Genomic DNA, 16,227 nt, shown 5'->3' on the forward strand with positions numbered 1-16,227 from the left:
TGTAGAAAATATTCTGAGCTTTTCACTGGTGATTTGTTAATTCTTTACGTAAACGAAGACAAAGGAAGAAGACGGATAAATATGTTTTGGACGCGCCCTGTGATTTTCCCCCTCCTGCTTTGTTACGGAAGACTGGTTTCTGCCCAGTTGAAATATTCCACTCCAGAGGAGGTTAAGGTTGGGTCTGTTGTGGGGAACGTTGCAAAGGATTTAGGCCTCGACATCGGCACCTTGATGGTCAGGAAGTTTCGCATTGTACCAGGGGCACAGGACGCGTTATTTGAGGTAAACTCGAACAACGGGCTTCTAATGGTATACAAACGGCTTGATCGAGAGCAGCTGTGTGACAGGAATGCTTTTTGCGTATTGGATCTCAAAATTGTTGTTGAGAACCCATTGGAGATTCACTATGTCTCTGTGGAAGTGACAGATGCAAATGACCATGCACCGAGCTTTACAGAAAAAGGGAAAATAATAGAAATTGCAGAGAGTACGTTATCCGGTACTCGCTTCCAATTACCAGGGGCAAGAGACCCAGATATTGGAATTAATTCAATCCAGCGTTATAAACTGAACCAGAATGAACATTTTCAACTTGAAATTCGGGATAAAGATGATGATAAAATTCCTATTCTGGTGTTGCAAAAACAGCTAGACAGGGAAGAGAGGATCAACCATAGTTTAATTTTGTCTGCTATAGATGGAGGGACACCGTCAAAATCTGCACAACTTAATTTGACTATACGTGTTCTTGATAATAACGATAATCGACCAATTTTTTCAAAAGAAAGATATTCTGTTGATTTGAAAGAAAATGCTGCTTTAGGCACCTCTGTAATAAAAGTGCAAGCCACTGACCTGGATGAAGGAGCTAATGGGGAGGTGGAATATGAATTTGGAGAGGACATGAATGTGGAGGTGATGCGTCTCTTCAGTCTGGATAAAAGATTAGGAGAAATTCAAGTTGCTGGGCCAATTGACTTTGAGACTTATAATGTTTTCAAATTGGATGTGCAGGCCTCTGACAAAGGTCAGCCTCCCATGACAACAGATTGCAGAGTCATCATAAAAATTCTAGATCTGAATGACAATAAACCTGAAATAGAAGTGACATCGATTACTAGCATGGTCCCAGAAGATGCAAAACATGGTACTGTAATTGCACTTATCAGTATTACTGATATTGATTCAGGCCCAAATGGTAAAGTTGTCTGCAGTCTATCAGAAAATGTACCTTTTGAATTAAAGCCATCCTTCAAAGATAATATGTATTCCTTAGTTACAAAAGATGCTTTAGACAGAGAAACTAAATCAAGTTTTGACATTTCAATCACTGCAACGGACTGTGGTGAACCTCCACTTTCTACATCCAAAACTGTAACTATTCAAGTGAAGGATGTGAATGATAACATCCCACGGTTCCCAAAAAATCCTCTAGAGTTATACCTGGCAGAAAACAATGTCCCTGGTGCTTCGGTCTTTTCAGTCAATGCCTTTGATAAAGACTTAGATGATAATGCTGCAGTGTCTTATCATATAATCAGGCAGAGCGGTCATAGTGACATCACATCTTTCCTTAATGTCAATTCTGAAAATGGACAAATATCAGCACTAAAAAGTTTTGACTTCGAGACAATGAAAAGTTTTAAGTTTCAAGTGATGGCTACCGATGGCGGAAGTCCTCCACTGAGCAGCAATGTGACAGTCAACGTATTCATTCTGGATCAGAATGACAATGCACCAGTCATCCTGTATCCAGTCAGCTCCAATGGTTCTGCTGAAAGTGTGGAGGAGATTCCCCGCAACTTAAAAGGAGGAGACTTGGTGACTAAAATCCGAGCCTATGACGCTGATATCGGATATAACGGTTGGTTGCTGTTTTCCCTGCAGCAAGTCAGCGACCACAGTCTATTTTCTTTGGATCGCTATACAGGCCAGATCCGAACCCTTCGCTCCTTCACGGAAACGGATGAAGCAGAGCATCGACTGCTCATCCTGGTCAAAGACAACGGCAATGTTTCACTTTCAGCAACAGCGACTGTGACTGTGAAACTTGTGGAGCCCAAAGAGGCTTTTGCCGCTTCGGACGTGAAAAGTTCAGCCAAAGTGGACGAGGAGGACAATGTGACTTTTTATCTCATCATCACTTTGGGCTCAGTGTCGCTTCTTTTTGTCATCAGCATCATAGTGCTGATCGCTATGCAGTGCTCCAAGTCCACAGAGTACACTTCCAAATATCTGCAAGACGCCAATTATGATGGCACACTATGTCACAGCATCCAGTACAGATCGGGAGACAAACGCTACATGCTAGTCGGACCCAGAATGAGTATTGGGTCGACGATAGTTCCGGGCAGCCACGCTAACACTCTGGTACTTCCTGACAGGAGACAAACGTCTGGCGAGGTAAGACAAATAAAAAAAACATCGTTTACCCTCGCTCTGCCGTAATACAATTTTCTCTCAGTAATGATTGATGTATGATGTTTGTTGACTTTCTCGTGTGACATTGGCCAATCACTGACATTGTTCTATCATAAGTTTTCTGACTGTTGACTTCATCTTTCAAAAACCATTTAATTTTTTTCTGTTGAATTATCACTTTCAGATTTATATTTTTTTCAACATTTAAGCATGTGGTACTGCTTTGTATTTATAGTAAAAGCAGATGAATTTGGGCTTGGAAAGAGATTTTCTTTTGAATGTGTAGACTACAGGGCCAACCTGACAATTCATTTGTTAAATCATTTCTCTCAATCTTTAGACTTATGTGTACGTTTTGCAAACTATATCAAACCTGCAGCATGATTAGGTAGATTAAGCCAAGTAAATATCTTCTCAATTTTCTTATGCCTAAATAGTTTTTGGTAGACTCATATGTGGGTTGTTTTTAACCAATATACTTTTATGGTGCAGTATATACGTGTGCTTGTTGTGGAATAAATATCCACTAATATTGCAGGTCAGCAAACACATGGTCTTTGAAGGAATGTATTTGAATGAGAAACTTGGCCCTATATCAGTAGTTGAATGTATTTGCAACCTTTATGATTCTAGAGAATATGGATAATTTGTATTTTGCCTTTTAAAGAATACTGTGTGATAAGTTAATATTTGTAGAAATACAGTGAGGACATACTAAAATCAGTTTCTACTCGCTACCTCTTGGTGTCACTATGACATCATTAAACCACAAGCTTTGGCACTCCTCTCCTCGTCTTTTGTCTGAATGGAGCAAACAAAGCACAGGATCAAATACTGCAGCGCGTTTGGTCATCACGCTCCTCTAAACGTTTCTGGTCCACTAGAGGTTCTGCTCTGTGTTGGATAACAATGGAGAACGTTATACACGTCTGGGAAAGGGGATGCTTCTGGTTTGGAATTTTTCTGGCTTTGATTATTTTCTTTGGAGAGGATGCTCGGGCTCAGATAAGGTACTCCATTCCTGAGGAGGTTAAAGAGGGAACTGTGGTGGGAAACATCGGCAAGGATCTCGGGCTTGACACCAGCAGCTTGACCGATCGACGATTCCGTGTCGTATCTGGATCCAAAGAGGCTATTTTCGAGGTAAATCAGAGCAATGGAGTTCTATATGTGCACAAACGAATTGACAGAGAGGAGCTGTGCCAGGGTGGTGCTGCGTGTCTCATAGAGCTCAAAATCCTTGTGGAAAACCCTCTAGAAATACATTATGTGCTGGTAGAGATTGTTGATGTGAACGACCACTCTCCGAGCTTCCCTGAAGCCCGGCAGACGTTCGAAATAGCCGAGCATACTTTACCAGGGAGGAGATTTCAGTTGCACACAGCCCGGGATCCAGATGCGGGCATCAACTCCATCCGCACGTACTCATTGACGCAAAATGAGCATTTTGAGGTCAATATTCGTCAAAGTGATGCGGGAAAGGTTCCTTTTCTGGTTTTGAAGAAAGCTCTGGACCGGGAGCAAAAGGACAAACATTCGCTGCTGGTTACAGCAGTCGATGGAGGAAAACCTCCACTTTCTGGCGCTCTAAATGTGTCCATTACTGTGCTTGACAGCAATGACAATAGGCCAATATTTAGCCAGGATATTTATGAAATTACAATTACAGAAAATATTGAAATAGGCAAGTCCATATTTAAAATGAATGCGACAGATCCAGATGAAGGAACTAATGGAGAAATTGAATACAATTTTTCAAAAACATTAAGTAGAGATGCATATGATATTTTTGAAATGGATGAAGTAACCGGAGTGCTTCGCGTAAAAGGAAAAATTGATTTTGAAGAAAAAGACGTATATGAGATAGATGTTGATGCATCAGATAAAGCGACACCTCCACTGACAGGTGAGTGTAGAATTATAATAAAAATAAGAGATGTCAATGATAATACCCCACAAATTGAAGTGACGTCACTGTCAAATAAAGTGTCTGAAGATTCTAAACCTGGGACAGTTGTTTCCCTCATCAGTGTCACAGATAAAGACTCAGGCATCAACGGTAAAATTATCTCACAAATAATAAACAATGTACCATTTGAACTGAAGCCATCTTACAAAGAAAACACCTACTCAGTTGTAACCAAAACATTTTTGGATAGAGAGGATATGCCACATTATGAATTAATAATAAAAGCTATAGATTGTGGCGAGCCTCCCTTATCTACTTTTAAAACACTTAACATCCAAGTGGCTGACGTTAATGATAACAGTCCGCATTTTGAACAAAGCCCTTTAAATTTTTATCTTTCAGAAAACAATATTGCAGGAAAATCTGTATTTTCCGTGAGTGCCATGGACAAAGACGTGGATGAAAATGCCGCTATTACATATCACGTTTCGAGAGGAGCTAAAACAAATGACATTGCATCTTACCTAAACATTAATTCTGAAAATGGACAAATATCAGCACTAAAAAGTTTTGACTTTGAGACCCTGAAAAGTTTCCATTTTCAAGTGTTGGCCACCGATGGTGGAAGTCCTCCACTGAGTAGCAACGTGACAGTCAACGTGTTCATCCTGGATCAGAATGACAATGCTCCAGTCATCCTGTATCCAGTAATCGCCAACGGGTCAGCTGAAGGTGTGGAGGAGATTCCCCGCAATTTGAAAGGAGGAGACTTGGTGACCAAAATCCGAGCCTATGACGCCGATATCGGATATAATGGCTGGTTGCTGTTTTCCCTGCAACAAGTCAGTGACCACAGTCTGTTTTCTTTGGACCGCTATACGGGCCAGATCCGAACTCTTCGCTCCTTTACGGAGACGGACGAGGCCGAGCATCGTCTGCTCATCCTGGTCAAAGACAATGGCAACATTTCACTTTCGGCAACAGCGACTGTGACTGTCAAACTTGTAGAGCCCAAAGAGGCTTTCGCTGCATCTGATGTGAAAAGTGCAGCAAAAGTGGACGAGGATGACAATGTGACTTTTTATCTCATCATCACTTTGGGCTCGGTCTCTCTCCTTTTTGTCATCAGCATCATTGTGCTGATTGCCATGCAGTGCTCCAAATCTACAGAGTACACTTCTAAATATCTCCAAGACGCCAATTATGATGGAACACTGTGTCACAGCATCCAATATAGATCGGGAGACAAACGCTACATGCTAGTTGGACCCAGAATGAGTATAGGGTCAACGATTGTCCCAGGAAGCCATGCCAACACTCTGGTCCTCCCAGACAGGAGACACACTTCTGGCGAGGTAAGAATTTGTGCTTGATTTTCAATTTTTGTCTTTGCTTTTTCAACTTTTATCCTTTTGTATTTTATATCAATATTTTAAACCACCGCGTTTTAACTTTGACATTATTTATCTCGCATCAATGTGTATCTTTCTGCTGTATCGTTGCTACTTTGGGCCTACCTTCAACTTATTTAGTTTATTAGCCTGAGTTATGTAATTTGAGTGAAATTCTAGTTGGGTTGAATTCACATCTCGGAACTTTAAAAGTTTAGTATATAATCTATTTCACATTTTTATGACTGTCGGAGATGAGATTTTTCATAAATTGAACAAAATAATTTACAACATTTTATTTAATACACGAAATAAAATGATCTGAATCCAGATCGTTTTTTTAAACATATATGTACAGTGGGTTCAAAATAGCTGGGACACATTGTAATGTTGAATCTATAGAAAGGTATTTTGGAAATACAAATGTGCCTGACATATTCTGGATGCTTTTCATCTCAAGCATGGAATGTTATTCTTTTCTTTTTTTTTTAAATATGAGGACCATTTGTTACACGGCATATGTCAAAACAAATTTAAACACCTTTTCCTTTTAAGTGAACAACAAGACATTACCTGAACTAACATAAATACATGCATTAAAAACATTCTTACTGAAATTAGCTTTAAAATATTACCAGTGGTATTTTACTACTATGTTTAGTTAATAATATACGATAATTTTACATTTAAAAAATGCTCATGACTTCCGAAAGTAATTATTTTAAATTGGTTTTGCCGTTATATGAATTATGCCAGTAATATTCCCTCCCTCTTGGTGTCACTGTAATATCACCGAGCGCAAAAAGAACGTTGTCCCATCCTTGGAGCATCCTTTGTTTGATAGAGCTTACCATTTAGAACAGACGCGTGAACCAAGAGACTATGCGCGTGCTTTCGTCGAGACATTTTTTACATTGCTGCAAGTGAAAGGGACATTTTCATAAGAGGACAGCGCATTTTAAAGTGTGTTTGAATGATGAAGATCGGGAAAGGCCGCAACCGCTGGCTTGCTTTTGTTTTGTGTCTGCATTTCTATTTGGGGGAACGAGCCCAGGCCGAACTCCGTTACTCCGTTCCAGAGGAAGTGAAAGAGGGAACAGTGGTTGGAAATGTCGCCAAGGAACTTGGGCTGGATAAATCTTCTCTCGTGGAGAGACAATTCCGTGTGGTGTCTGGATCAAAAGAGACATTTTTCTATGTCAGGCCAGAGAGTGGTGCATTGGAGGTCCGTAGGAAAATCGACAGAGAGGCGCTTTGTGAGGGGAGCGCGGTGTGCGTCATGGAGCTGAAAATTCTGGTTGAAAACCCACTGGAAATGCATCACGTCGTGGTGGAAATAACTGACGTGAATGATCACTCCCCGAGCTTTTCTGATAACGAGCAGGTATTTGAAATAGCCGAACAGTCTTCTCCTGGAACGCGTTTCCAACTGCAAGCAGCCCGTGATCCGGATGCTGGAATTAACTCTGTGCGCACATACACGCTAACCACGAATGATCATTTTGAATTGGATATAAGCCCAAATGATGAGGAGAAAATACCATTTTTAGTGCTTAAACGGCCTTTAGACCGAGAACAAAATAGTAAGCATGTGGTATTTGTTACTGCAGTCGATGGAGGGAAGCCGCAAAGATCAAGCACACTGAACGTGACAATTATTGTTCTTGACAGTAACGATAACCGCCCAATGTTTAGTAAAGATGTTTATACGGTGGAAATAAAAGAAAATAGTCCAACTGGTGTAAGCATTACAAGAGTAAATGCTAAAGATCCCGATGAAGGGACAAATGGTGAAATAGAATATACTCTCGGTAAAACTATAAATAAGGCTGTCGATATTTTTGAATTAGATAAAATTAGTGGACTCATTAAGTTGAAAGGGCCCATGGACTTCGAGGACTCTGAGATTTATAAACTTGATATTCATGCTTCTGATAAGGGGCAGCCACCGCTAACTGGGAGGTGTCGTGTTATTGTAAAAGTTATAGATGTCAATGATAACCCTCCTGAAATAGAAGTCACGTCCTTGTCAAATAAAGTGTCAGAAGACTCCAAGCCCGGTACAGTAATTTCCCTTATTAGTGTGACAGATAAAGACTCCGGTGTGAATGGGAAAATAATTTCCCAAATTACCAATGTTGTCCCATTTGAATTAAAACCATCTTACAAAGAAAATATTTACTCAGTCGTCACTAAGGGATACCTAGATAGAGAGGAAGTCTCGAGTTATGAAATAATCATAACAGCGACAGACTGTGGTGAACCGCCCTTGTCTACTTTGAGAACTTTAAATATTGAAATATCAGATGTAAACGATAATAAACCATATTTCCACCAGTATCCACTCAACATTTATCTCTCAGAAAATAATATTGCCGGACAGTCAATATTTTCTGTTAGCGCAACAGATAATGACAAGAATGAAAATGCAGCTATTTCTTATAACATTGTTAGAGCAGGGGTGGAAAACGATGTCACGTCTTTTCTGAATATTAATTCAGAGAATGGGCAGATCTCAGCACTCAAAAGTTTTGACTTTGAGACGCTGAAAAGTTTCCAGTTCCAAGTGACAGCCACCGATGGTGGAAGTCCTCAACTCAGCAGCAATGTTACAGTCAACGTGTTCATCCTGGATCTGAACGACAATCCTCCAGTCATCCTGTATCCAGTAAGCTCCAACGGTTCTGCTGAAGGTGTGGAGGAGATTCCACGTAACTTAAAAGGAGGAGACTTGGTGACTAAAATCAGAGCATATGATGCCGATATCGGATACAATGGCTGGTTGCTGTTTTCCCTGCAGCAGGTCAGCGACCATAGTCTGTTTTCTTTGGACCGTTATACTGGCCAGATCCGAACCCTTCGCTCCTTCACAGAGACGGACGAGGCAGAGCATCGTCTGCTCATCCTGGTCAAAGACAATGGCAACGTTTCACTTTCAGCAACAGCGACTGTGACTGTGAAACTTGTGGAACCAAAGGAGGCGTTTGCGGCTTCGGATGTAAAAAGTGCAGCGAAAGTGGACGAGGAGGACAGTGTGACTTTTTACCTCATCATCACTTTGGGCTCGGTGTCACTCCTTTTTGTCATCAGCATAATAGTTTTGATTGCCATGCAGTGCTCCAAGTCCACAGAGTACACATCCAAATATCTTCAAGACGCCAGTTATGATGGTACACTTTGTCACAGCATCCAGTACAGATCCGGGGACAAACGTTACATGCTAGTCGGACCCAGAATGAGTATCGGGTCAACGATAGTCCCGGGCAGCCACGCCAACACTCTGGTTCTCCCTGACAGGAGACACACTTCTGGCGAGGTAAGAAGCTGGCTGCATGACACACAGTGCATAGTTCATAAGGGCAGTTTGGCATTCTTGATTTGCTACAAGATAATTTCACATTGTGTTTTTTTTTCTTTTTCTCTCTCTCTTATCAAACTTGCGTGGACAGATGCACTGAAGTTAAAATCGTAGTATTTTAGGTATCCTGAAATATATTTATTTATTTTTTAAATGAATCTTAAATCAGTCAATACATTGCTGTGATATACCGCCCGGTCAAACGGGGATTGCTCTCCACGGTGCTGAAATTTCACAAGACTTTGGCTAAACCAATGCTTGTAAACGTGTTCTTTAACTTTGTGAGTATTTTAGACTTCACGCGCTTCTTGTATTTATTTTTGCCCTACTCTTTTCTGGAAGTTGCATTTGCTTGTTGGCCGTAGTCATACGGTCCAGTACATTTATTAAACCCTAACTAATTAAATCCTCTAGATGTCGCTGTGACATCAATAAGGCCATGAGCAGGAGCGAGAGGCTTTTGTCTGCACTCGGTAGAGAGCATTCATTTTCTTTCGGCATTTAGAAGTGTGCGCATCCTGATTATACTGCACACGTCTGATGGACTGTACATATGTATTTTTATTTTTTCTGAATTGATTCGTCGTCTGTTTTAACAATGAAAGGAAAACGAGAATATAATATGAGGATTATTTTGTGCTTTCTCGTACATACGTATCTGCTGTTGTTATTCGGGGAGCAGGCTTTGGCCGAGCTGCGCTACTCTATTCCAGAGGAGATGGCGACTGGAACTATTTTGGGCAATGTTGCAAAAGATCTCGGATTGGACAGAAGCTCACTGGGTGAGCGGCGTTTAAGGGTGGTGTCAGGAGCTGCGGACGCGTATTTCGAGGTAAACGCAAACAATGGGGCTCTGCAGGTCGGACGCAAAATTGACCGAGAGGAGCTTTGTCAGGGGATTGGCGCCTGCTTAAAGGAGCTGAAGGTTCTGGTTGAGAATCCTCTCGAGGTGCATTATGTCGTGGTGGAAATTACTGATGTAAACGATCACAGTCCTGTTTTTACTCATAATAAACAGCTTTTTGAAATAGCTGAGCATTCATCACCGGGAACCCGATTCCAGCTGCATGCAGCTCGTGATCCGGATTCTGGAATTAATTCCGTGCGCACATACACGTTGACTTCTAATGAGCATTTCGAGCTAGATATTGTTCAAAGTGACGACGAAAAAATTCCGTTTTTGGTCCTGAAAAGGTCGCTAGATAGAGAACAGAAAAATAAACACATCTTAATTGTTACAGCAGTGGATGGAGGGAAACCTCAAAAGTCGGGCACACTTAATGTTTCCATTATTGTGCTTGACAATAACGATAATCGACCCTTGTTTAGTCAGGACACGTATAATGTTGAAATATACGAAAACGTGTCCGTTGGGGCAATTGTAGCACGAGTGAATGCAACAGACGCTGATGAAGGTGTAAATGGTGAAATAGAATATAGCCTTAGCAAGACTTTGGCAAGCAAAGTGGCTGATACTTTTGAAATTGATAGTTTGAGTGGCCATATTAATTTGAAAGGGCCAGTGAACTACGAAGAATCAGAGATTTATAAGATAGAAGTTGAAGCCTCTGACAAAGGAACACCTCCACTGACAAGCAGGTGTCGAGTGGTTGTAAAAGTTAAAGATGTTAATGATAATCCACCTTTAATAGACGTGACGTCACTGTCTAATAGCGTATCAGAGGATTCAAAGCCTGGTACAATAATTTCCCTTATTAGTGTCATGGATAAAGACTCTGGTGTGAATGGTAAAATTATTTTGAAAATCACCAATGATGTTCCTTTTGAATTGAAACCTTCCTATAAAGAGAACACCTATTCAGTTGTCACTAAAGGATTATTGGATCGTGAGGCGGTTTCTCATTATGAAATAAAAATTCAAGCTACAGATTGTGGAGTTCCTCCTTTGTCTACTTTTAAGACTTTCAACATAGAGTTGTCTGATGTAAATGACAACAGTCCACATTTTGAACGGAGCCCGTTAAATTTTTACCTGATGGAAAACAACATCGCTGGAGCATCAGTATTCTCTTTGAAGGCAACTGATAATGATGTGAACGAAAACGCAGTTATTGAATACAAAATAGCTCGAGCTGAGAAGGACAACACAGTAACATCTTTTATGACTATAAATTCTGAAAATGGAGACATCACAGCATTAAAGAGTTTTGACCACGAGACAGTGAAAAGTTTTCATTTCCAAGTAGTGGCCACCGATGGTGGAAGTCCTCCACTCAGCAGCAATGTTACAGTCAACGTGTTCATCCTGGATCAGAATGACAATGTTCCAGTTATCCTCTATCCAGTAAGCGCCAATGGTTCTGCTGAAGGTGTGGAGGAGATTCCCCGCAATTTAAAAGCAGGAGACTTGGTTACGAAAATCCGAGCATATGACGCCGATATCGGATACAACGGCTGGCTGCTGTTTTCCTTGCAGCAAGTCAGCGACCACAGTCTATTTTCTTTGGACCGTTATACGGGCCAGATCCGAACCCTTCGCTCCTTCACTGAGACGGACGAGGCTGAGCATAGACTATTTATCCTGGTCAAAGACAATGGCAACGTTTCACTTTCTGCAACAGCCACGGTGACTGTCAAACTTGTGGAGCCCAAAGAGGCTATTGCGGCTTCGGACGTGAAAAGTGCAGCAAAAGTGGACGAGGAGGATAATGTGACTTTTTATCTCATCATCACTTTGGGCTCGGTCTCCCTCCTTTTTGTCATCAGCATCATCGTACTGATCGCCATGCAGTGCTCCAAATCAACAGAGTACACTTCTAAATATCTCCAAGACACCAATTATGACGGCACACTGTGCCACAGCATCCAGTACAGATCAGGGGACAAACGATACATGCTAGTTGGACCCAGGATGAGTATTGGGTCAACGATAGTCCCCGGGAGCCACGCGAACACACTGATGCTCCCTGACAGAAGACAAACTTCTGGGGAGGTAAGAGATTTTTTTTTTTTTTTAATTTTTATGCAGGGAGTCCTCACACTAAATAATATGCACTACCAATATTTTTGAGTTTTTTTTAAATGCCAACCACCAAATGATTTTAGCATGAACAATACTTAGTTGTTTTGCTGCTGTTGTTATGGTTGATTATAGTTTTACATATTACTCTTGGGAATTGCATAATGATGAAAAGTGTTTTTTATATCTCTCTCTTCTTTAAATTCTATAGAATTGTGTACTGCTTATTTTTTAGCTGGAGGCAGGCATGGTTGCTAAGATGAACTATACTTATGGGTGTCGATTTACACGAGTAATAATCTTTTTTTCTACACAAAGTGCGCACATTAAATATTTTAATAATTTATATTTTAGCTAATGTCTGCAGCCGACCAGAACTCATATAGCAATGCAATAGAGACATTAATAACTCGTAAACGTGCTACCCACACCAAAACATATCATTAATGTTATTTATTATTTTTAAAAAAAGAAGAAAAAAAACCTAACTATTCGTATGCTTGACAATACTCAAGTGGCATATTTTGGAGTTTAACAATTATATATGTAATATTTAATTAGTTGAATAATCAGTTGGCTTAATGCATGCATTCTCTTTGTGGTTTTTTAGAAATATTAGCGTTTGCTTCATTGACTGAAGTGGGTTAAATATATAACAAATATGAAAAGGAATTGGTCCCGCTTCCTGGAGGCGATCACATGGTGTCAGTATAAGAGCACAAATGTGCGCCGAGAAAATCTCTTTGTCAAAAAACCTCCCTTTCCACGGGTGGATTTTTACACAATAGTGCTGGGCGGATTCGTGGCGGACACGGTGACGAGACGGTTTAACATTTTGCCTATATAAGATATTCATTTATAATATAGTCATAATTGCCGAATTTATATTTTCGTGACAACGGTTATTATTGCTTCATCATGATGAACTGTGCAGGACGAGTCTCAACTGGAGGACAAAGGCAGCTGATTGCTTTTCTTGTTATGTCGATTTTGTCGTGGAGCGGAGTTTGCGCCCAGATCAGATATTCCATTGCGGAAGAAATGAAAGAAGGAAGTGTTGTGGGAAACATAGCGAAGGATTTGGGACTTGACAGAGCCACGCTGAAAGAAAGAGGATACCGCATTGTGGACGGCTCATCGGAGCAGTTTTTTAGCGTTAACCAGAGAGACGGTTTACTATACGTGGACCGAGTCATCGACAGAGAGAAGGTGTGTGAGCGCAGCAAGGTGTGTGTGATCCAGCTCAAAACGTTGTTGGAAAACCCACTGGAAATCCACTACGTGAGCGTGGAGGTGCAAGACATTAACGACAACTCTCCGAGCTTCTCCGCAAACGCGTCGCATCTGGAGATTTCAGAGTCTGCTTTGCCGGGTTTGCGCCTCCAGCTGCAAGCTGCACACGACCCCGACGTCGGGCCTTTTTCCGTCCAGGAGTATAAACTCACTGCGAATGACCATTTTCGTTTGGAAGTTAAAGAACGAGAAAAGGATGGTAAAATACCAATTTTGGTTTTGTTCAAGGCACTGGACAGAGAAACAAAAAGCAAACATAAATTAATCTTATCAGCTCTTGATGGAGGAAAACCAAGTAGATCCGGTACTGCTGATTTATGGGTACATGTTTTAGATGTTAATGATAATATGCCTGTTTTCACTGAAGAAAATTATTCAGTGTTTCTGAATGAAAATGCTCCAATTGGTACAACTGTTATACAAGTGAATGCCACTGATTTAGATTATGGCATTAATAGTGAAATTATTTATACATTGGGTAATAACGTTAACAACAGAATACGTGATTTGTTCCATGTAGATCCCCATACTGGTGTGATTACTGCTCAAGCTTTGATTGATGCTGAACTAGAGGATAGCTATGTGATTGACATACAAGCGTCTGATAATGGATTAGCTCCTTTCCGAACAGAAAAAAGTGTCCTAGTAAAAATAAATGATTTGAATGACAATACTCCACAGATAGAGGTGACATCATTTTCCAGAGCAATAGCAGAAGACGCAAGACAGGGAACCACTGTAGCATTAATCAGTGTTCTTGATAAAGACTCTGGTCTAAATGGGAAAGTTATTTGTTCTCTCAGTGATAATGTTCCCTTTATATTATCACCTTCAACTCAAGATAAAATGTATTCTATAGTCACAAAATCACCATTAGATAGAGAACAGCAATCTACATATGAGGTCACTATTGTTGCAAAAGATGCAGGACTGCCATCTTTGTCGTCTGAAAAAAGCATAGCTATTGTTGTGTCAGATGTGAATGATAACCGTCCAGAGTTTTCCTCACGCCCGTACACATTTTACATTACTGAGAATAATCTTCCTGGAAAATTGTTGTTTTCTGTGAGCGCATCTGACCAAGATGAAGGTGATAATGCCCATATTTCATACCACATTCGTAGAGATGGAAAAGATGGACACAAACTGTCTTCATTTTTAAGTATAAATAGTGAAAATGGAGAAATATCAGCGCTAAAAAGTTTTGACTTTGAGATAGTGAAAAGTTTCCAATTCCAAGTGGTGGCCACCGATGGGGGAAGTCCTCCACTAAGCAGCAATGAGACAGTGAATGTGTTTATTTTGGATCAGAACGACAACGCTCCAGTCATCCTCTATCCAGTTCGCTCCAACGGTTCTGCTGAAGGTGTGGAGGATGTTCCACGTAACTTAAAAGCAGGAGACTTGGTGATGAAAGTCCGAGCCTATGACGCCGATATCGGATATAATGGATGGTTACTGTTTTCCTTTCAACAAGTAAGCGACCATAGTCTGTTCTCTTTGGACCGCTACACAGGCCAAATCCGAACCCTTCGCTCTTTCACAGAGACAGACGAGGCTGAGCATCGGCTCCTTATCCTGGTCAAAGACAATGGCAACGTTTCACTCTCGGCAACAGCTACTGTGACTGTCAAACTTGTAGAGCCAAAAGAGGCTTTTGCGGCGTCAGATGTGAAAAGTGCAGCAAAAATGGACGAGGATGACAATGTGACTTTTTATCTCATCATCACTTTGGGCTCAGTTTCGCTCCTTTTTGTCATCAGCATCATCGTGCTGATCGCCATGCAGTGCTCCAAATCAACAGAGTACACTTCCAAATATCTGCAAGACACCAATTATGATGGCACATTGTGTCACAGCATCCAGTACAGATCTGGAGACAAACGATATATGCTAGTTGGACCCAGAATGAGTATTGGGTCCACCATAGTCCCGAGCAGTCACGCCAACACTCTGGTGCTCCCTGACAGGAGACACACTTCGAGCGAGGTAAGATAAATTCTACTTAATTAAACCTTGTATGTAGACTGATTGATATTGGGTTTAAGTGTAATTTATGGTTCATAGAGATAGTTCTCAGCATTTGAATTCCTCCGTTGAAATATTGCTTCATGGAATTGCGTCATATCTCTATGCAATTCTTTGAAGATGTGACTTATCCCCTTTTTGTATGTTTTTCTATACATTTGCTGATGTTGCCCTTGCTAATACAATAGCAGAAGTTCAAGAAAACCAGAAAAAAAAAAAAAAAAAACCTATTCTGGAAATTTTTGAACATGGACACGCATGCTCAGTGAACACTACTTTAATGTACCTTGTCATAGGTGATCCACTCACACAATATTTCACACGTTAATTTCAAATTTGAGATGAGTACATTTAAAGTCTTGCAATGTTGTGCTAGCTGATGCACTTGAAAAAAGCAAGTACATTCATAATGCAGTTTTGGATAACTCAACGTGTGGCTATCTGCTCATCCTACAGTAAATGCATGGCAGGAATAGATATTGGCTTTATACCTCTACAATTGACAATATTGGGCGTCGTTAACCTTGCATGGTTACAGATCATAAAACGTTAGGAAACGTTTTGAGTCCTCTTCGTGACAAGGTTGCTTGCTGTCCATGGTTCTGAAAACTTTTGCGCTTGTTTCTTCCGCATATCAGTTGAGAAACGTAGAGGGGAACCCCATTTTTCGGCATGTGTTTGCATGGAACTAATTCAACATAGAAAATAGCATCAGGCATTTTTAATGGTTTTGGTCTAGTACACTAAAGTTCCATTCACAATTATGCACTGTAAGGATCACTTTTAGTCTAGTTGAATATTTGGTTTCGGTTTTTGTTGAAATTCTTGTAGATGTTTAAGTATG

The 16,227-nt window shown here is 40.7% G+C and overlaps 2 protein-coding genes across 8 annotated transcripts in view; both read left to right on the top strand.

The window, feature by feature from the left end:
• The window catches only part of LOC148413760 (protocadherin alpha-3-like), a 158,205-nt gene that overhangs the window by 20,949 nt on the left and 121,029 nt on the right, over positions 1–16,227 (top strand). The window contains exon 1 of one of the 7 annotated variants that reach the window (XM_088430738.1): positions 9,595–12,035. The exons of 5 other annotated variants lie outside the window; for them this stretch is intronic. In XM_088430738.1, the coding sequence (XP_088286864.1) occupies positions 9,681–12,035 (2,355 nt within the window). In that variant the 5' untranslated portion in view covers positions 9,595–9,680. Of the gene's footprint in view, positions 1–9,594; positions 12,036–12,873; positions 15,345–16,227 lie in introns of those variants that run through there. One more of the 7 variants, XM_088430736.1, reaches the window with a different exon arrangement.
• LOC148413761 (uncharacterized) lies at positions 24–9,182 on the top strand. The gene is made up of 7 exons (XM_088431227.1): positions 24–2,406; positions 3,430–3,845; positions 4,455–4,483; positions 4,940–5,504; positions 6,928–7,108; positions 8,267–9,040; positions 9,174–9,182. Exons 1-7 carry the CDS (start codon positions 82–84, stop codon positions 9,180–9,182), a joined length of 4,299 nt encoding a protein of 1,432 aa, XP_088287353.1. The 5' UTR covers positions 24–81.

Source organism: Hippichthys cyanospilos, chromosome 13 (genome assembly GCF_059441005.1).
Source record: "Hippichthys cyanospilos isolate Australia breed blue-spotted pipefish chromosome 13, RoL_Hcya_1.0, whole genome shotgun sequence".
Lineage (NCBI taxonomy): Eukaryota > Metazoa > Chordata > Actinopteri > Syngnathiformes > Syngnathidae > Hippichthys > Hippichthys cyanospilos.